At 57.2% G+C, this 20,041-nt stretch overlaps 8 protein-coding genes across 8 annotated transcripts; 5 read left to right on the forward strand and 3 right to left on the reverse strand.

Annotated features, from left to right (window-relative positions):
• Nucleotides 1-35: 35 nt before the first annotated feature.
• Nucleotides 36-2,257, forward strand: BKCO1_23000131 (mfs transporter; the record flags this gene model as incomplete). The annotated part of the gene is made up of 9 exons (XM_020272939.1): nucleotides 36-50; nucleotides 149-406; nucleotides 462-533; nucleotides 592-724; nucleotides 772-876; nucleotides 928-1,239; nucleotides 1,311-1,527; nucleotides 1,583-1,598; nucleotides 1,655-2,257. 9 exons carry the CDS (start codon nucleotides 36-38, stop codon nucleotides 2,255-2,257), a joined length of 1,731 nt encoding a protein of 576 aa, XP_020130724.1.
• Nucleotides 2,258-4,308: 2,051 nt separating this feature from the next.
• Nucleotides 4,309-4,984, forward strand: BKCO1_23000132 (mitochondrial inner membrane protease subunit 2; the record flags this gene model as incomplete). Its single annotated transcript, XM_020272940.1, has 2 exons — nucleotides 4,309-4,731; nucleotides 4,829-4,984. 2 exons carry the CDS (start codon nucleotides 4,309-4,311, stop codon nucleotides 4,982-4,984), a joined length of 579 nt encoding a protein of 192 aa, XP_020130727.1.
• A 263-nt stretch (nucleotides 4,985-5,247) lies between these two features.
• Nucleotides 5,248-6,501, reverse strand: BKCO1_23000133 (tartrate dehydrogenase; the record flags this gene model as incomplete). The annotated part of the gene is made up of 4 exons (XM_020272941.1): nucleotides 5,248-6,086; nucleotides 6,143-6,216; nucleotides 6,274-6,406; nucleotides 6,462-6,501. The coding sequence occupies 4 exons, from the start codon at nucleotides 6,499-6,501 to the stop codon at nucleotides 5,248-5,250; spliced, it is 1,086 nt and encodes a 361-aa protein (XP_020130726.1).
• Nucleotides 6,502-7,003: 502 nt separating this feature from the next.
• On the forward strand, nucleotides 7,004-7,877 carry BKCO1_23000134 (glycolipid transfer protein het-c2; the record flags this gene model as incomplete). Its single annotated transcript, XM_020272942.1, has 4 exons — nucleotides 7,004-7,124; nucleotides 7,201-7,259; nucleotides 7,336-7,454; nucleotides 7,583-7,877. 4 exons carry the CDS (start codon nucleotides 7,004-7,006, stop codon nucleotides 7,875-7,877), a joined length of 594 nt encoding a protein of 197 aa, XP_020130721.1.
• A 528-nt stretch (nucleotides 7,878-8,405) lies between these two features.
• BKCO1_23000135 (ct20 family protein) lies at nucleotides 8,406-9,842 on the reverse strand (the record flags this gene model as incomplete). The annotated part of the gene is made up of 1 exon (XM_020272943.1): nucleotides 8,406-9,842. One exon carries the CDS (start codon nucleotides 9,840-9,842, stop codon nucleotides 8,406-8,408), a length of 1,437 nt encoding a protein of 478 aa, XP_020130720.1.
• A 913-nt stretch (nucleotides 9,843-10,755) lies between these two features.
• Nucleotides 10,756-11,238, forward strand: BKCO1_23000136 (uncharacterized protein; the record flags this gene model as incomplete). Its single annotated transcript, XM_020272944.1, has 1 exon — nucleotides 10,756-11,238. The coding sequence occupies one exon, from the start codon at nucleotides 10,756-10,758 to the stop codon at nucleotides 11,236-11,238; it is 483 nt and encodes a 160-aa protein (XP_020130723.1).
• A 501-nt stretch (nucleotides 11,239-11,739) lies between these two features.
• Nucleotides 11,740-13,267, forward strand: BKCO1_23000137 (glucan-beta-glucosidase; the record flags this gene model as incomplete). The annotated part of the gene is made up of 4 exons (XM_020272945.1): nucleotides 11,740-11,789; nucleotides 11,842-12,110; nucleotides 12,176-12,822; nucleotides 12,956-13,267. The coding sequence occupies 4 exons, from the start codon at nucleotides 11,740-11,742 to the stop codon at nucleotides 13,265-13,267; spliced, it is 1,278 nt and encodes a 425-aa protein (XP_020130722.1).
• Nucleotides 13,268-14,455: 1,188 nt separating this feature from the next.
• BKCO1_23000138 (aaa family) lies at nucleotides 14,456-19,608 on the reverse strand (the record flags this gene model as incomplete). The annotated part of the gene is made up of 2 exons (XM_020272946.1): nucleotides 14,456-17,865; nucleotides 17,925-19,608. The coding sequence occupies 2 exons, from the start codon at nucleotides 19,606-19,608 to the stop codon at nucleotides 14,456-14,458; spliced, it is 5,094 nt and encodes a 1,697-aa protein (XP_020130719.1).
• Between the last annotated feature and the right edge of the window lie 433 nt (nucleotides 19,609-20,041).

Raw genomic sequence — 20,041 nt, forward strand, 5'->3', positions numbered from 1 at the left:
CTCCAGTTATCTCCGCTGTCGCAAATAACGTCGCGATGGCCACTGGCTGGGTACGTGTACGTGTCAATCCGTCTCCCGCTCCTCAGGAGCCCTCTGCCTCCCATTCCTCCGCCATGCCGCCCGGCCACCGCGCCTGAAACCCCCGCAGACCAAGCCTTGCCAGGATCCTCCACCAACACCCGCCACGCTTCCTTATCAACCACCCGCGACCCTGTCCTCCCTATCCGCCCACCACGTCACTCGCTTCAATGCTCCCTTGAGCCAGACCTTCCTCGGCCGCCCAGAGTCATCCGACCCCGGACGACCAAACATGATCCACGATCCCGCCGATGAGCGCTTGCACCGCAAGACGCGCATCCTCTCCACCGTCGCCGCCGTCGTTGTCGCCCTCGCTGCCGGAACCAACGTGAGTTTGCTCGTCCACCACCCGGCGCCTTGCTCGCCTTCTGACTACCCGCCAGTATGCCTACTCGGCATGGGCGCCGCAATTTGCGGACAGACTGCGGCTTACCGCCACCCAAAGCAACTTGATCGTAAGCGCCCCCTCGGCTTCAGTCCCCCCACTCTCCGGACGATTTCTGAGTAAAATAGGGCGCGGCGGGAAACATTGGCATGTATGCCACCGGTATTCCGGTTGGAATGCTGGTTGACAGCAAAGGCCCGCGTCCAGCCGCCTTCCTAGGCGCAGCCCTCTTGTTCTTGGGCTATTTTCCCCTCCAGAAAGGTATGTCGGAGGTTGTATTACATGAGCGATGGCTGACATTGCGGCAGCGTACGACAACGGGCCAGGCTACATGAGTGTGACGACAATGTCATTCCTGTCCTTTTTGACCGGCGTCGGTAGCTCTTCCTCCTCGGGAGCAGGTCTCAAGACTGGTAGGCCATCTCTGGGAGGCGGATCCCTCAATTGATGCTGACAAGGAGTAGCGGCTCTCAGCTGGCCTCATCACCGCGGGACTGCCACTGCTTTCCCGCTGTCCGCCTTTGGGCTCAGCGCCTTCTTTTTCACCGGCATCTCTCGTCTCGCATTCCCAGGAGACACATCCAGCTTCCTTCTCCTCCTCTCCTTCGCCACTTTCGCCATGGTTTTTATTGGTTCCTTTTTCTTGCACATTGTCCCTGGATCAACATCCTATTCTGCTCTCCCGGTCAGCGAGGCTCGCCCAGAGCAACACCATCTCCACCGCACGAAGTCGAGGAGTAGTGTTTCCAGCGATAAAAGCTATTATTCAGATGCAGGTAAGCAGAACCATTCGCTTGTCAGTCCACGAGATTTGCTCGAGGGCAGCTGCCGACCCGACCCCGCACAGAGAACGAGGCGCCCGCTGCGCCGATCAATGAGGCATCCGAATCCTCCTCCCTCATTTCTGAGCCGGGCGACATACCATCGAAACCTACCAGTCATGATCATGGACACGACTCACATCGACCAGATATCTCAGGTGTCCGTCTGATCCGCACTTTGGAGTGCTGGCAACTCTTCACCGTCCTCGGTCTTTTGACAGGCATCGGTTTGATGACAATCAAGTAAGTGGCCTGAAAAACTCGTTGGATGAATCATTAAATACTAATCGGCCTATAGCAACATTGGCCACGATGTAAGCTCTGCCCGCACACTGGCGCTATCCCACAGAATGCTAACCCCATCCTCAAGGCGCAAGCTTTATGGTCTCATTATGACGACAGCGTCTCCAAGGGCTTCATTGGGTCACAACAGCTTGCCCAGGTTTCCATCATCTCCATCGGATCGTTCCTTGGCCGCCTGGCGTCCGGGATAGGCTCCGACGCCCTGGTCAAGCAGCTGAACATGTCACGTTTCTGGTGTCTTGTTGCATCGGCGCTTATCTTCACGGCCGCGCAGTTCGCCGCCATGAAGGTCGAGAACCCCACCCACCTATGGATGGTGTCGGGCCTTACTGGATTGGGCTACGGCGCGCTGTTTGGCGTGTTCCCGTCGATTGTTGCAGACGCCTTTGGTGTCCACGTCATGACACAGAACTGGGGATTCATGACCTTGTCACCTGTGATCAGCGGCAATGTCTTCAATTTATGCTACGGCAGTATCTTTGATGCTCATAGCACACCCACGGATGGAGGCGATCGCGATTGTACCGAGGGTCTATCCTGCTACAGGTCTGCGTACGGCATCACGTTCGTATCCAGCATACTAGGCGTCTGTCTGATCCTGTGGACCATGAGCCACGAACGCGCCGTCAAACGCCAAGAATTGCAGGAACGGAATTCACACAATGCATGAACCTGTTTAGACGCAACCGCTTCTACTGGGTACGCTGACGGTCTCTAGATCGCTATTGGGGAATGTTAGAACCTTACGCGGCAATTTCTTTTCTCTTTTTAGCCCTACATTCGTATCGTTTTCTTTTAGATCTTTGCGATAGATTTACACACATGCTACTGGATTATGGCGGCTCTTACTTTCCTCTTTCGGCTACTCATTTCATCTGCTTTAGAGGGGGTATATTGGAGTAACAGTCTAAGGCGGGGTTAGGTTCTCTCTTTCAGTCATCTTTGCTGCCAGTCTTTCAAGTTTACTTCTTTCCTTGGAGCGGGAATTCTGACTGGAAAGGATGTTTATGTGATACCAGTTGTACTAGAGGAAAAGAAGATTCCCCACCTGAATTGACTTGCTGCTTTTTGAGACGCCCATTCTTCTGCATTTCATGCGTTCCAGGATGGCAACTCTAGCTCCGCATGCGCCCCTTGTGGTCCAAGGTGACATCGAGGAGCAGGGAGGGCATGGGGAGGGGGAAGCATTGTCCATTGTTGCCTCGTTTTCTGCTGGCATCGATGCAACTCCTGCCTGCTGCCTGATGCTGCTGCTGCTGCTCCTGCTGTGCGTGTGTATCCGTTCTACGCTTGTCTCGCAAGGCATGTGGCGTTTTGAGACAAGAGTGAGGTCTCGCATCGGAGCGGCAGAGGGCGTACAACGCACACCCACCGGGCAGAGCGGCATGTGAGGAAAGGGGCTGATGAGGGTGGCCCTGCCGCGTCCGGGCGAAGCGAGACACTGTCGCACTTCTGACAGCCGGCGTGCTGTACGACGCGCGCAGCCAGCTGGCTGCCTGTCAGACGCTGGCGGCGATGGAGGGGGGGTGGGCCGCTCGCGGAGGGAGGGGGATGGGAAGGGCAACGAAGTCTCTTGTACCAGGCCACGCTCGTTGCTGTGTGGTTGGCCATCATGGCATGTTGGGCAAGGGAGAGTGGGTTACGATGCGTGTGGTATAGCCGGACGAAGGTGGAGCGCGGGCGTCCCTTTGTTCGCGAGCTTTGGGCCCTGGTCGCGGTTGGGCTCGCGGTCATGGGCTCGCCGGGTCTAGACTGCTTACTTCCGAATATATGCACGCGCTGGAGTAACATGACACTGTAAAGTTTACAATCCATGTGTCAAGCAGTGCTGCCGTCAGGGGGTCACAGTGGGTGGCGAAAGAGATTGACCTATGGCGATGCTTTATGCGGGCATTGGAGAAAGATGTTCGAACGTAGACGTAGGTCTAATCAATCTTTCTCATGGGTACCTGAAGAAGACATCCGCATGTAGATGCGGGTTTCGAAACTGTACAGGTGCATTCGGATATGGAACTCTATGACCCATGTGGGATAGATGTAGGCAGACCAATTTCTTTCGTCGCCGCTGTGTGCTTCTGTCACTGGGGCGGTGGCACTGGTGGTTCAGAGATGGGTTTTGCAGGGTGTTTTTCTGGTGTGAGAGAATGCGAGACCTTTGCGGGGACTCTTCCGGATCGCAGTCCACGAGCTCAAGCAGAGGACAGCAGCAGTCTTCGAATCTGAACCGACAGTTGAAAATACGTGGTCGGCAAAGACACTTTGGTCGAGACGGCCATGCAGTCGATAACTGACTCCTTAACAATCACGTCGCGGTTTGAAAGAACAGGCCATCCTTCGAGCGTATGTCGGCTGACCAGATCCACACCGGCTCATATAAAGATGCATTACGATGAGACAGACTAGTATCTTGCCGCGCGGCTCCCCTCAGCAGAATCAAATGTAGCCCCGCGACGCCCAAAAGCGCAAAGGACACGGCTCATGGCTATCGTGTTGTCAGGCAATGGAATAGAGCGGCCGTGGAAGGCTTTTGCTAAGTTTGCATGAGAGAGATGGATGGTGTTGCAAGTGCCGGGGTAACGTCATCACCGGCCACGACTTACGCCTAGTAGCGATGCGCCGGGCGGTGTACCTAGCTGGAAGCCGCTGGCTTCCGCCAAACGTCTGCATCCTGACCACCTAACCACCTTCACCACAGCGACGCGTCTCGTCAGCCCCGCGCCAATGGCGGCGCGTATTTTCTCCCGCCTTCCGACCGCCCGTTCGACGGCCAGGTTCGCCTACTACGCGGCATTCGGCATGTCAGTCTTGGTGTTCGCGCGGAGTAACGTCCTCGAGGTCACAGGCGTCCAGGGCCAGTCGATGGCACCGACCTTGTCGCCGCGATACAATGAGACGGGTGAGATGGACGAGGTGTTTTTCAACCGCATGGTTGCGCCACAGCTCCTTCGTCGCGGCGACATTGTCAGCTTCTGGGCCCCGCACAAGCCGGAGCAGCTCAGCGTCAAGCGCATCGTGGCGCTGCCCGGCGACACCGTCATCACGAGGGGGAGATATCCATTCAAAAAGGTCGTAGTGCCGTACAACCATGTGTGGGTTGAGGGCGACAACTGGAGAAAAACGGTCGACAGCAATGACTTTGGGCCGGTGAGTTGGTAGCACACTCTTCAGCGTCTGGCTGGATATTTGCCCTGGGGAAAGAAGCGACATGGAACCGCCGCTGATTCTGCTGCCCTTACTCCAGATCCCGATGGGCTTAATCAATGGCCGTGCCGAGTACATCGTATTGCCTTGGAGCCGGATAAGAAAGGTGTCGGATCCCAATGTCGAGTTCAAAACGTTTTCAAAGGTCATTCCGGCAAAAGTCCCTGCGACACTGCCGCCCGAACTTGCTGACTGATCATCCGGCTCCGGCTCGATCGAGCTCGTCATTCATGGGCCTATACGTGATTAATCTCGAATAAGAGACTAGTGGTAACCACTCAACCCATGTGGAAAACAACGGCTCCCTCTTCTGAAACGATTATAAATTCTCGGAACCTGGCAACCGCAACTCATTGGTCCCCTGACAGGGCTAATCTCATTTCAGAGGCAGAACATCAGTTGATCTATATGCACATTATTTTGCCTATGGATGCAGTCATTGTCGCTTGTCGACGTAGTTCATGTGCTTCCGATCTTCTCGATTTCGGCGCACACAGCCTCGGTGACTTGCTTCGTGTTGCTAGAACCACCGAGGTCTTTCGTCCTTATGCCAGCTTCAATGACGTTCTCAATAGCCTTCATCAGGTTATCGGCTGCAGCTTCCTCGCCCAGCCACCGCACCATTTCGGCGGCGCTCCAGAATGCTCCAACGGGATTGGCAATGCCCTTGCCAGCTATGTCGGGCGCGCTGCCGTGGATAGGCTCGAACATGCTTGGATTTTTCCTGGTAGGGTCGAGGTTGCTCGAAGGGGCAATACCAATGCCTCCGGACAATGCGGCAGCCAAATCGGTCAGGATATCGGCATGCAGATTTGTAGCCACGATCGTATCCAGCGACGTCGGGTTCAGGACCATGCGGACAGTCATGGCATCCACCAGCATCTTGTCCGTCTCTACGTCGGGATACTCCTTCTTGACCTCGTAGAAGACCTTGTCCCACAGGACCATACCGTGGCGTTGAGCGTTGCTCTTGGTGACCATGGTGAGTTTCTTGCGGGGGCGGCTCCGGGCAGTTTCGAAGGCAAAATGCATGATGCGCTCGATGCCGACTTGGGTGAAGATTGAGACCTCGGTGGCGACGGCGTGGCTGGAATGCTCGTGCGAAGTGCCGCCTTGACCCGAGTACTCGCCTTCGCTGTTCTCTCGCACGAAGACCCAGTCGAGATCCTCACGCTTGCAGTTCGCGAGAGGCGAGGTGGTGCCGGGGAGGATGCGGTTGGGCCTCAGGTTGACATACTGGTTCAAGACCTTGCGGATGGGAAGAATCAGATTCCAGAGCGATATGTGGTCAGGCACGTCTAGAGCATGGACATTAGCCCCCGCCAGCCCAGAGGGGGGACCCGGATGAACGCACCAGGACTGCCGACAGCGCCGAAATAGATTGCGTCGTACTTCTTCAGCTGTTCCAGGCCGTCTTCGGGCATGTACCTGGAAAACAGGTGAGCAACGCAGCTTCGCTGGGGATCGGAGGGGCAAGTGGCTCACCAGCCCCGCTTCCGGTAATTTTCGCTGCTCCAATCAAACTCCGTGAAGTCGAATTTAAAGGAGCGGTGGACGTCGGCGAGCTTCTGCAGCACCTGCACGGCGGCCTCGGTGATCTCCGTGCCGATGCCATCACCTGAAGAAGCGTCAGTGTCATGCGCATGGGGCACGGCGGCGCGGGCGAGGCATACCGGGAATCGAGGCAATGCGGAAGAGACGCTCGGTCGACATGGCGTATATTAAGGGATGCAGACAAAACGCGATGAGATTGCGATGCCACAAAGCAGCGAGGAGCTACCTACCTATTTATGAGCAGTGACGTGCGGGGACAGGCTCGTCGACAGCCAACTTTGAGCCGGTAACGGCGGGGATGCGGTTCAACAATGTGCCGCCGCCGCTACATCTATGTGCCGTGTGTCTGCATATCCATTGCGGGCAACCCGCCCGGCTCTCCTGCTGCTGGCCTAGGCTGGGCATCGCGGGAATCGGCCGTCGTCAGCTCGAGAGGGCGCTGAGACGATCGGCACGATGCGCTTGTTTCGCGGCGCGGCGATTGTCGCGCCCCGCATCACGCCGCCCCACCAGACTCTCCATTCACCGCCGGCCGACGTAGCTAAGCTAGGCCCGCGACTGTAGACACATCGCCCCTCCCTGACGGCCTACTTCTCTCCTCACTGCTCCCAACCCGCCATCTCCTGCCTCATACCCACCTCCAATTGCACTCCTGCCCACCATGACTTTCTTCGACACCATCCAGAAGTCCTTTGTCGACGTCCCTGTCGATGCCGCTGCCGACAACGCCATCCACACCTCCGAGTTCCTCGATGCCTCCGAGTCGCTCAGCACTCTCTTCGGTATGCCCCAGCTCTGCCGCCCGCTGCCACAGCCCAATTCCCAAGGCGACTCGCTAACCCGGCTGCCTCCTGACAGATGTCCTGGGCTCCGCTGCCTTCAAGCCCGTCAAGTCTGACATGACCGGCAACATCACCGTGCGCCTCTCACGCCCCATTCCCAGCGGCAACATGCCGGTTTCCGATGCTCATAGCTGACGCCACGGCCGCCCAGAAACTCCGCAACCGCCAGATCGAGAAGCCCGCCGAGAGCGAGACCCTGCAGGCGCTCGTCGTCAACGAGATCCAGGAGAAGAAGCACACTGCCGCTGAGGGTCTGCTGTGGCTGACCCGGTAAGCTCTGCAAACTCCCCCGGCCATTGCCCTTCCTCCTCCCCCCGATTGCTCGGGCCCGCCAGCTCTTCCGTCCACATGCCCAAACCCCAAGACCCTACCCCGCGCTGACCTCTCCTTCTTCTCAGCGGCCTCGACTTCACCGCGCAGGCGCTGCGCGAGAACATCAAGAACCCCAGCCAGGAGCTGTCGGAATCGTTCCGCACGGCGTACGGCAACACGCTCAAGCCGCACCACTCGTTCGTCATCAAGCCCATCTTCAGCGCCGCCATGAGCGCCACGCCCTACCGCAAGGACTTCTACGCCAAGCTGGGCGACGACGAGGCCAAGGTCCAGCAGCAGCTCGAGGCATGGCTGGCCGCCCTCGAGCGCATCGTCACCATCATCAAGACCTTCCAGGAGAAGAAGGAGGCCAAGTGGTAGATTTAACAACGATTGCTCGTTCTTGTGAGCCAGAGCGAGCCAAATAAGCGACATTTTCTTTTTCCCTCTCTCTTTTACTGAGACGGCGGTTCAAGCTACCGAATGAAATAACATATATGTTGTATGAACTGAGAATCATGGTGCCAATTCCACGATGAAAACCCAGGGGGCATGCCGCGTGGCCAGCCAGCGCTAGGTAGTGAACGATATTGTTGCCACTAACCTGACGATCCTTTGCTGAGGTGCCGTGCAGTGACCTCGTCCGAGCGCGAGGTCGAGATGAATTACCCCATATTTATCTGATGCTTTGATCAGCGTTCACGCTGGACATAGCTCAAGAACCGGGGAGATCAGCATTGGTAGGTGGTAGTATTTTGGTCTATGCTGTCTGGAATGAGAAGCAGCGGGGTATCTTGAAAGAATTAAGCTACGAACATATCGGAGGAGGCCGGACACTTCCGGGAGACACAGCGGTGGAACAGCAGCAGCAGCGCGTTCAGGACGACCCCCCCTATCACTCTGCTATCATCATTTTTTCCGGCCGCTGGTCCTCTTGGTAGTGCCGCCACCGCCGCCACCGCTCTTCGCCGCAGTCCTCCTGCCGCTGCTGCGCGCCGCCCTGCCCCCATCCTTGGCCGGCGGCGATTCGCTGCTCTCCTCTTCCTCCTCGCTGCTGCTCTCCTCGTCGTCTTCGTCATCCTCCTCTTCGGATTGAGCCTTGTTGACGTTGTTGTTGCTGCTGCCGCGACCGCCCGAGGCCCTGCCGCTCCTGCTGCGCGCCGCTGCCGCCGCCGCCGCTCTCATGCCTCCTTTCGCGCCGCTACCCGCGGCTCCAGCAGCCTTGGCGGCCCTGCCCCCCACGGGCGACCCGGCGTGCGAGCGAGCGTCGTCCGTGTCTACGGCCTCGGCGGCAGCGTCCTGCTCGACCATGGTCGACGGCGCGGGATCGCCCACCTTGGGCAGCAGCTCCGGACACGCGGGCGGGCTCTCGCTCCGCTTGTTTGCTTTGCTGCTGCTGCTGCGATCGGTGCCGATCATGACGCGGGGCGACGGCTTTCTCCTGCCACGGCCACTCTTCTCCAGGCCATCTCCCTCGGCCGAATCGGCGGTGTCGTGGTGCACGCCAGCGCCGCCGCCTCCTCCTGTTGCGGCTGCGGCCGCAGCTGCAGCTGCAGCTGCCGCTGCCACCCTGCCTCCTGAGCCAACGCTTGGAGTGGCAATCCTGCGGTCCCACATGAGCTGCGCGAACTCGTCGCCCGGCAGCTCAAACCACGGGCCCTCGTCTTCTTCCTCCGCATCGTCCCCATCCTCGTCGTCCCGACCATCGCTGTCCGCGTCGTCGTCGTCTTCGTCCTCCTCGGCAGTAGCAACGGCGTCGGCATCCGCATCCGCCATCTCAACATCCCCGTCGGCGTCGCCACCACCACCACCACGGCCCCCGCGCCTCGTCCCTCTCCCTCTCTCCCTCCTCCGCTTCCGCGGCGCGGCAGAGGCGAAAGTGCGGTCCGCGACGTCGGGCCACGCGGCCAGGGCGTGGGCGTTCTCGCGCTCGTCGAGGGCGTCGAGGTCGTACAGCTCGGCGAGCTTCTTCCAGATGCCGGGGATGCGCGTGTGGTTGGCGGAGCCGTGGTCGTGGCTGCTGCCGGGCCCGTGCAGGTTGTGGCGCAGCTGGTAGCTGAAGCCCTCGCGCGTCATCGACGACGCGATCTGCAGCATGTGCATGTGCTTGTGCAGGCCCGTCGGCTTCCAGCGGATCAGGTTCTTGAAGAGCGACGTCTCTTGGTCGTCGGTCCACGGGTCGTTGAGGATGGCTTCGGCGGAGGGGATGGAGGCGGCGAGGGCGGCGGTCGCGCTGGTGGCGGCCGGGGTGGTGGGTGGGAGGTCTTTGGTGGGGGTTTTGCTGGGGGTGGACGCGTGCGGCGTGGCTGTCGTGGTGGAGGGTTTGGCGCGTTTCTTGGGCGGCATGGTTGTGGGTGTTGTGGATGGGGCGTCGGTTCGGCGGGCAAGACGGAGCAGCGGCGGATTGGTGTAGGCCGGAGTGTGATGGGAGCGGCGGGGGGCGTAATGCGAAGTGGGTTTGTTTGGTGATGGCGGGTTGAAGAGGGATCGGAGGAGACAGCTCTGCAAGCTCGCGCACACACGTCGGACTGAGTTCCCCGAAGCGCCGCTAATCTCGCCGCACCTCCCCCGCTTCCGCAACGGCAGAGTGCGACACCGTCGTCGAAGCTGAGATCGACAGCCGCGTTGATCCTTTTCTGAGCCCTTTTTTTTTCTTCTTCTTTTTTTTTGGCGGATGAGATTACGGTGTTGGGCTTGTGTGAAGAACTCGTTCAACTTGCCTAATACACTTGAGTCTCCAGACGCAGCTATCCTTCGTGGGACGTGAAGGACGAAACCTCACGCAACACACCATGAATAGATGCAAAAGCACAAGACAACCGTTGACAGAAAGGGTTTGAAGCGTTCCGGACCAAATCACGGTAACAAGCAAACAAACCAGGTGCCACGATAGCAAAGTATTGGCATGACGTGGGCGCCGAGGCACGCTCACAAGTGGAGTTGAGTTGTCGCTGTGCATAAAGAAAAAGAACAAGTTTTTCAGGAGATGCACAGTTAGTGTGGCATTTTGAGTCCAGGATGGGGGTGGCTGGCATCATTTCTTTGGCCGGCTCCTGGAACGCATCGTTGGAGGCAACGGCGGGGCTGGGATAGAGTACCGTTCCCAACAATCACAGCTTTAGTGCTTGGGTAGCGGGGGCCGAGAACGGAGCTGTGTACGATGCGGGGCTAAAGATATCTAGCAGCTGCAATCCTTCCTCCCTGCTGCAGTCCCAGTCACCCGTCCTCTCGCAGCAGTTCTACAACAGCACAGCCCGCCATGGAGCCATCCGCCCTCGTGCGCACCACTGCTATCCTGGGATTCTCGTCCTCGATCTACCTCTCAGGCATCTATTTCTCGTCGTCCCAGCTCACGCTACCAATCCTGTACCGCCTCCCCAGTGCGACGAGCACGTCTGTGTTCGACGAGTTCTACCATCGTGGCGCTGTCACTGTGGTCCCACTGGCGCTGGCATCGACGCTGTGCTCTGGGCTGGCGGCGTACCTGCAGCCTGTCGGCCGTGCCACCTTTGCTTGTGCCGGCGCATTGACTATTGCAACACTGGGATGGACAAGGCTTGCGATGATGGGGACGATTGACGCGTTGATCGCGGCTGCAAACGACGAGCGGGTCAGGGAGGAGATGGAGGCAGGCGAGGTTGTCGAGAAGCTCAAGACTTGGAGGTGGATGAACATGGTCAGGGCTGGACTGAGTCTTGCGGGGGGCATGGCCGGGCTCATTGGCGTCTGTAACTATTGCTAGTAATGCCCGGTTTGTGGCACCCCGCATTCTTCTTCGTCATGGATGGCCGGCGAGATCGGGCCCTTTGTGCGACGCTGCAACGCCGCGCCGTCATTCCGCGTTTATGCCACTCGTGACTTCACTACTGCTTCTTCCCTGGTGCGAGCAGCACATCCTGGCCGCGCATCTTGCCGCATCAGGAAAGAAGCTGGAGCCCGCTTGTTCCTTACCACACCCACGCCCCTGCCGCTGCCGCCATGTCACACATCGAAGGCACACGCTCCCTTGTGGAAGGCACGGCTGGGCACGGTTTATGCTCCACCAGCCTGATGTCATCCATGCACCTCTCTCTTCAACGTTGCCCATATTTACCAGCCCCCGCCATATCGCCAACCACGCAGAAAGGCCTTCTTCTCCTCACTTCTGCACCGGAGGCCCTGCCGACTTCGAGCTGACTTGCCTCCTGTTTTCTTCACACATCTGCTCGTGCTTCCTTGCAACCCCAAAGCTCTAGCCATCAACATGAAGCCGGGCCATGCTCTAGGCTTTGGCTTCCTCGCCTTGGCTGCAGCGTTAGTCCTTTGCCTTCCTTTTTTTCTTCTACCGTGCTGACAGTCTTCACAGCATCCCCCTGCTGAAGCGTGATTACGAAATCGGCACAGCTCCCGTCCGGGGCGTCAATATCGGAGGCTGGCTCGTTCTGGAGCCATGGATCACTCCTTCAATCTTCCAGCAACTCCCCCAGTCTGCTGGCGTCGTGGATGAATACACGCTCGGTGAGAAAATTCCCAATGCCAGGGATATTCTAAGAACCCATTGGGACAACTGGGCCACTCTCGCCGACTTTCAGAAGATTGCAGACAATGGCTTCAACGCTGTCAGGATCCCTATCGGTAAGTGATTTGCTCTGCTCGTCACCTAGTCCTCAATGGCCGAACTTGTAACTAACACGCAACAGGCTATTGGGCGTTCAAAAATTTCGACCAAGAGCCCTACGTCCTCGACGCCCAGCAGGACCACCTCGACAGCGCCCTGGATTGGGCGCGTCAGACAGGCCTCAAAGTCTGGATCGACCTTCACGGCGCCCCGCTCTCGCAAAACGGTTTTGACAACTCGGGCAAACGTACCGACACGCCGGCTTGGACGAGTGGTGACTCCATCGCGGCGACTGTCGAGGTCATCAGCATGATAGCGGACAAGTACGCCGCTCCAGCCTACGCCGACGTTGTTGTCGCCATTGAGCTGCTCAATGAGCCACTCATGTCGAACTTGCCGGGCGGTCGCGGCGCTACGCAAGCTTACTACCAGACGGGATTCGACGCCGTGCGCAGCGCGGCTGGGGAAACCGAAGGCGCCATGGTTGTCATTCAGGACGGCTTCGCCAACCCGCCGACGTGGAACGGCTTCCTGGCGGGGAACGGTGTGTCGGGCGCCATCGTCGATCATCATGAGTACCAGGTCTTCACAGACGCTCTGGTAGCTATGAGCCCGCAGCAGCACGCTGATGCAGTGTGCGGCAGCGCTCAGGCGTGGGGGACGGGCCAGGACAAGTGGGTCGTCGTGGGCGAGTTTACCGGTGCAATGACAGACTGCGCGCCTGCTCTCGTAAGTGTCCTCCAACTGTCCTATTCTCATCGTCATGCAAGCAAGCAAACAACTACATCCCTTGCATCAGTCCCACATAGCACACCCCAGCCACCATCCAAGAACACGTACTGACACCACCCCTTTGCTCAAGAATGGCTACGAAGTTGGCGCCCGCTATGACGGCACTTACAGTAAGCAAAATGCCGACGGCAGCTTCACGAGCTCCACGTTCCACGGCTCGTGCGCCACGATCAACTGGATCGACCAATGGTCGGAGCAGAACAAGACCGACACCCGCAACTACATCAACGCCCAGCTCGACGTTTTCGAGCAGAAAACCCAGGGCTGGTTTTGGTGGAACTTCAAGACCGAAGCCGCCGCCGAATGGGACCTCTTCAGACTCATCGACGCTGGTGTCTTCCCAAAGCTCGACGGTAGGGCACGCACGGTGACATGTTCGTGAAAATCAACGGGTTTGGCAATGTCTCGAAAAAGAAGAAAAGCAATTGAGAAGTTTGGGGTATGAGGACGAGAAAATCATGTTTAACACGTTTTTTTTTTTTTTTTTTGGTTTTGTTTTGAAAAAAGGATTGCACATTGGATGCAGCGTTTGGGGTTGACGAAGCAGCTGACACGAACTTACCAGCATCATCGTCAGCATTATAATGAGATACGAAAAATAGCACATAGCAATTGCATGCTTTGACATTCGGAAAATTCGTACATTGTCTCTGTCTATCGCATCCTCAAATTTCTTCTCGTCGGAATGCTAGCCTTCAACTTTGCCAAACTCCAAGAGAACTTTTCGTCATGGTACCATGCCTCCCATTTTTATCTCCCTTTCTCTTATCTTTCCTCGCATATCCTACTACTGTACACAACCCCCGTTTCTGTAGGGTCGCTCTCCCACCCAGAGGTGAAGAAGTTATGGAAGAAGAATGAAAAAAGCTTTTGCCCCAGCGTCCATCCGCTCTGCTGGGTCGGGTCATGCTCAGTCGGCAATATGCCAAAGTAGAGGCAGAAGAAAGAGGAAAAGAAGACCTTCGAATCTTTTCCCATCAATCCATCCCATTCCATGCCATGTCGCTTGCCAAGAAGGTCGAAAAGCAAGAAGTCGGTCAATAAAAAAAGGGGGTCGAAAGATCAACATCAATCAATCCGCTGGATGGGGGGAAAAAAGCCATCAAACTCGAAAGGACTCATCTCCTCAACCGGGGAAGGAAAAAAAAACAATAGAGTCGGGAACCCCTCCATGCATGTGGATCGCAAGCCGATCTCGCTACTCTGCTTAGTAAAAGAGTAGAAATAGAAGCACTCGTTTTTCTCCCATCACCAAGCATTCGTGTTCCCCGTCAAGATTAGGCACCAGAAAAAGAAAAAGGAAAAAGCAAAAGGGCCCGTCACCCAAAGGCCGCAAGAGGATCAAACCAGAAGTGGGGGAATGACAAATTCATCAAAGAAACAAAAATCGAGAGAGCCGCCCGTGTGCTCAGAATTGCCTCCCATGAAGAAAGAGGAAGCGGGGAGATGGGGGGTGGAGAGGAAATGGGGCAGGCGAGGAAAAATGCACCAAAGGGAGTAAAGATAGTGCCGACGACAAGGCTTCCGGAAAGACCGTTTGCAGGAGCAGATGTGCGTGGCAGAACACCTTCTACGCCTTATCCTGCTTCTCCTGGCTCGGCGGCCACACCTTCTGGACCTCTTCAATGTCGCGAATAGTCTCGTTGAAGACCGCCGACACACTATTGATGACGCGGACGCGGTTCCACTCGCCGCGCTGGTTCCATACGGCTGCCATCATCGCTGCGTTGACCTGCTCGAGCTGCTCGACGCTCAGGCCGGAGCTGCGGTGCACGAGCTCGTCGTGGAATCGCTCAAGGTGCGCGTCGTCGAGGATGAGTCGGGGTTCGGACTGTTGCTGGTCCTGTGGCTGCGACTGTTGGTGCTCGTTTGATGATGATGAGTTGAGGAGAGAGCCGATCTTGGCCTCTTGACGCGCGGGCGGCATGATAGCACCGCCATGCGAGTGTGATTGCGACGACTGTGACTGCTGCGAGTTCGTGGGCTGACTGCTAGCGAACGGCTCCTGTGTGTCGGGAATCTGAGAGCCGCCAGACTGCGCAGGACCCGACGCGAAGTCTGGATGCTGACCGGGAGCGACGCCGTTGACGGTGCTCTGGGTGTTTGCGAGATGCGCTGACGACAGATCCGAAGTCTTCTGGCCTGAGGTTGTAGTCGATGCACTGTTATGGTAGTCGCCTGGTTGCGTATTGGGGGCCATCTGTATGTGACTTGATCGCTGAGACCGATTGGCCGTCTGCGTGTTGGGCGCAATCTGTTGAGCGTCGTCACCGACTTTCTGTCGTTTGTCACGATGTTGCGAGTCTTGCTCTTGGCTCTCTTCCAAATGAGAGCCATCTTCGCCGTGACCGCCTGAGCCATTGCTTTGGCGTTTGTTGCTGTCCGCCAGGTCTGACGCTGAAAGTCCGTTGGAGAGCGAGCTAGGCCCACGCGGATAAGATGCTGCGATCGGAGGCAGTGGATGTATGACATCGACAGGCTCTCCAAGATTGATGGGGCCTGTGCGATCCAACGCAGGCTTGTGAGACTCGTTCTCGGCCGGAGGAACATTGGCCCAAATTCGTTGGACAGGGCGACCCTCCGCTGCCGCTTTATTTCTTTCCTCCTCCTCCAGCGCACTGAAGCGCTCCTGCTCCCGCTTGTACACTTCTTCGCATGCACGGATGAGGTCTGGGTAGCTTTCCTCCAGTTGCATGAGGTCGACTTCGACATTGGTCAATATTTCGTCTGCTTTGACGAAGTTGTCCAGCTTTCCAAAGGTTCGCATATCCTTGGCAACTTGCCTGACGTCGTTCAAAAAGTCGATCGGTCTTTTGTAATAGCCGTTGGCCATACGCAGCTCGATTGTGTCGAAGCCCAGGTTGTAGTAGAAGTTCCCCGTCGATGTCTCTACCAGGCCTCTGACACCCTTGGAATCGTAGCCGATTTCATACGGCCTGTACTCATCCGGGCGTTGGTCCACGGGAAGGTCGCTGGTCAGAATCCGTGGATCGTGCTCCCTCCAGAGGTACTCATAATCCTTGTCAGGAATGAGACCGTCCTTAAAGCGCCTGTACTTGTTCTTCAGTTGCTCGAGGATCGGCAAAATCCTCGTTTTCAGAACTTGTACGGTATAGCGATCTTTCTTTTTGATGGCCTTGAGGTAGGCCTTTTCGGGTGTCTTTGGTGACTGGTCATCCTGGGGAACCTCTTTGAGCTCCTCGAACTTGCGCTTCTTGCGGTGGACGGCAGGGAATCCCTTTGGCGGCATCCGGATGTAATCGACCATGGTCTGGAAGTACTCCTTACGAGCGCCCTCACTGGGGCGCTTCAGCTCGTACTGGTTCTTCATGGAGTAACCGAATATAGACTTGAGCATTTCTGGGTTGGGCTGGTGCTCCTCGCCCTCGCCACGCTGTTCCAAAGTCCCCAGGACAAGCACCGGCTCGTTGGCCGGCATGGTGCGAAGAAGGCTTGTGAAGATGCTGACGACATTCTCGCCGACAGTATCGTACCACACGTCAACCTGAGGGATGTAGATGACCGAAGGCTTATGAGTTCGCACTTCTTTGAAAAGTTGCACCAAGGTCGCCTCAGCCGTTTTGTCCCTGTCTCCAAGCAGGTTTGGAAGATCAAAAGATTGGACATGCATGTTTTCGAACTTGTGCAGCAACGCTGATCCGATTTCCTGCTGGCCCATTCCCTCAAAGCCGCGGATCAGGAGCCTTGGCCGGAAGACCCTGACTTGTTCAAAGTCGCGTTTGATGTTTTCGCGCTCGAAGCCAAAGTCATCACGGTCGTCATATTGTGCCTCTTCAAGGGCAGTCAGCTTCTTCTTCGGCGGGATAATCTCGTCGATCATCTGGCTTATTGCCTCGAGCTGGGGTCTGAGAAGAGGTGCAGTCCCCTTCTTCAACGGTGCCGCGCCGAACGAAGTCGAGCGCTGTGACGAGGGCACGATTTTGCTGAGGGATATCATGAAGTCTTTGGCCGAGATCTTGATGTTGTCCACGTCGATCTGCAGCTTCTTGTTCGACTTGTAGACTTGGGGGAACGTGCCCTGAATGGCATTGACGGCAGCTTCGGTGCAGAGCGCGCGAAGATCAGCACCGCCGTAACCCTTGGTCATCTCGGCCAATTGGTTCTTGAACTCATTCGCTAGAGGCGGGTTCCAGTTCTTGGTGTGGATGCCTATGATGGAGCGACGGGCTTCGCGATTGGGGAGCGGGAAGTAGAATTCGCGGTCGAATCTACCGGGTCGACGCAGAGCCGGATCGACGTTGTCGGGACGGTTGGTAGCACCGATGATGACCACCTGCCCACGATCGTCCATGCCATCCATCAGGGCTAGGAGGGTTGCTACAATAGAAGCGAGCGATTGCTCCGACTTGCTGGACCGCACGGGCGCAAGACCGTCGATCTCGTCGAAGAAAATGATGCTCGGCTGATTCCTACGAGCGTCCTCGAACAGCATGCGGAGCTGGCGCTCAGCTTCTCCAACCCATTTGCTGAGTGCGTCGGCGCCTTTGCGCATGTAGAACGTGACCTTCTTGCCGTTGGCGCTGAGGGCGTTGGACAGGGCGCGCGCGAGGAGAGTCTTCCCGGTTCCAGGAGGCCCATGGAATAGCACGCCACGCGGCGGAGTGATCTTGAACTTTTGGAAGATCTCAGGGTATAGGAGGGGCAACGTCACCATCTCCTTGAGTTGGTTAATGTGGTCGTCTAGACCCCCAACGCTGTCGAAGTTGACCTCTCCGTCGACGCTAATGGGATTTACATCCGCATTGCTTGTTCCTCCGATTTTACCAAGATTGGCGGGTCCGCCACGGGAGCCTCTGTTAGGAGTTTGGCCTAGCTGTGATAAGATGCCGCCTGTGACCGATTTGGGAGCGTTCTCACCGTCATGGGGTCCCCGTTGGCCGCTCTGGTTCACATCATCATCGCTGCTATCTGAGTCCATGTCTTCATACTGGCCAAGCTCATCCCGGTATCTGGGTGGCCCTATTACGACCGTCAGTTGAAACACTTGGAGAGGCAGGCCGCTGTGCTGCAATGCATACCTATGAGAGGTTTCAATCCTCCGAGTCCACCGAATGGCCCAGCAGTAGACATGAGCGGGCGCCATCCTGGCATCTTTACCTTCTTCTTACCTTGCGATGGAGTTGGCGCACCATCGCCCGCTTCACCTTCCTCGTCCTCCCTGTACACGTCTGCTAATGACTTCATCGTGTAGTTCATGTTGGGATTCTTGCGACGGAGTTCGCGCTGTGTTTGTGCTTCGGCCTCCTCATCGACACGTTGTTGGCGTCTGGGGCGATTGCGCCTCTCGTCAGCATGCAATTCCGCAGCCTCATCTGCTATCTCGATCGGATCCAACTCGTCCTCGGACCCAGAGTTGTTCCTAGACTTTATCCTCTGGGACTTTCTGCGGCCCGTGCTCTCATCCCCGGAGCTCTTCTGGCGCTTGGAAGGTCGTTCGGAGTCTGCATCGTCATCTTCGGATTCGGCATGCCTGTCGTCGCCGGGATCGAAGTCATCGCTGCTGTCGTCCGCATTTCGTTTCTGCGATGCGCGCGCGGTGCTTGTCTGCTTATCGAAGTTAATCCCTAAACTTCGGAGTTCTGAATAAGATATTTTTGGAAGTTTGGGCGCAGCGTTCTTGGCTGTCTTTACTGTCTTGACTGGTGCTGGAGATGCTTTACGCTTTCTGAGATTGCGTGTCGCTGCTTCTGTCGCTTTTGCGGGTCGTTTCTCTGCTGGTGTCGGAGTTGATGGAGAATGAGAATGAGAACCTACATGTTGTCTGTTACGGGTCCTTGTCACCGGACCTTCGTCGTCGTCATCATCTTCGCTCTGTTGCTCGTGATCCGACTCTTGAATCACGGCCTCGCCTAACTGGATTTCTTCATTGCCCTGGCCTTCATAGCGAATCTCTGACGTGACGGACGCAGCGTGGCTGACTTGCACCTCTTCTTGACCATCTTCCTTGGGCTGCAGGGGGTCGGGGCTTTGGGCCGAATGTCCAGATGCTTCTTGCGAAGCCTCCATGATGGTACTGGGTCGCTTCATCGGAGCTTTGCGGCCTTGCGCGGACCTTGTGCCGGTTCGTCGCTGAGGTGAGTGGCTGCCTCCCGCAGATCCGACAGACTTGGCTCTGCCTGCAAATCCCGAAATCTGTAATGGTTCCTCCCGATCTTCAGACAGACGCGCGCTCCTCCGGGTCCTCACGTGCGATTCGGGCTGCGCCGACTTGCTTGCCGCACGGGTGGATCTTGCACGCGTGCTGCGCGTGTTCTGCGGCGGTAGATTTACCGGCAGCCTCACCGTAAGCGTCTTCTTCTGCTTGCGCTTGTCGCCCGAATTCCTCTCGGTTGACTCCACAACGAGCTCGTCGTATTCGATGTCATCATCTGCACTCTCTTCGTACTTTATGTTCTTCTTCGCGGCGTGGCGGGCGGGGCGGCCGCTGGCGTTCACCTCTGGCTCTCCCTCCGACTCGATGGCGCTGGGTGATCCATAGGACTCCTCACTCACTTCATCCTCGTCGTCATCAACAATGTCATCATCCGAGCTCCCGTAAGCGTGTTTACGCTTTTGGTTCTTCCTACGAGCGGGCACAGACTTCTTCTTCTTCGATGAGCGACGCGCGGGTGGGGAGGATGGTTTCTCCTCGAAGTCAGAGTCGTTCGGGTCCGACGCGTTAGGGTCGAAGTACTCCAGCTTCGACCTTGGTCCTCCCTTCATGATGAAGACAGGGTGGGAGCATGCGCTACAAGATCAAGACTGCGTGGGACGAAAAGCGGCTGTCAAGAGATGAACATCAGCTTAGCAGCCAAGGCGAGGGTGGGTGCAGGGTTAAGAGCAGGCGACAGCAGGCTTACAAGCAGGCAATGAGCTGAGCGTAGTCTGGTTGTGGTTTGGAAAGGGTGCGGCACGTCGCTGTTGGGGACGAGGGCGATTGCGACCGGTGGGTGCGCAGCTGAGGCGTCGGCGGATGCTGCACGGGGACAGGATGCGACGATGCGACAAGCAAACGGGGCGGTGGAGAAGGGGCACGCGCAGTGACGCGGCGACAGGGACGCAGGCGTTGTTGGAGGCGATGCAGTGCAGCGCCGGGCGAAAGTGAAAGGGTGGGAGAGGAGAGCTGGGGTGTTTTGGGTTCGTGTTCAAGGCGGCC

The sequence above is a fragment of the Diplodia corticola genome (assembly GCF_001883845.1).
Source record: "Diplodia corticola strain CBS 112549 chromosome Unknown scaffold23, whole genome shotgun sequence".
Classification (NCBI taxonomy): Eukaryota; Fungi; Ascomycota; class Dothideomycetes; order Botryosphaeriales; family Botryosphaeriaceae; genus Diplodia; species Diplodia corticola.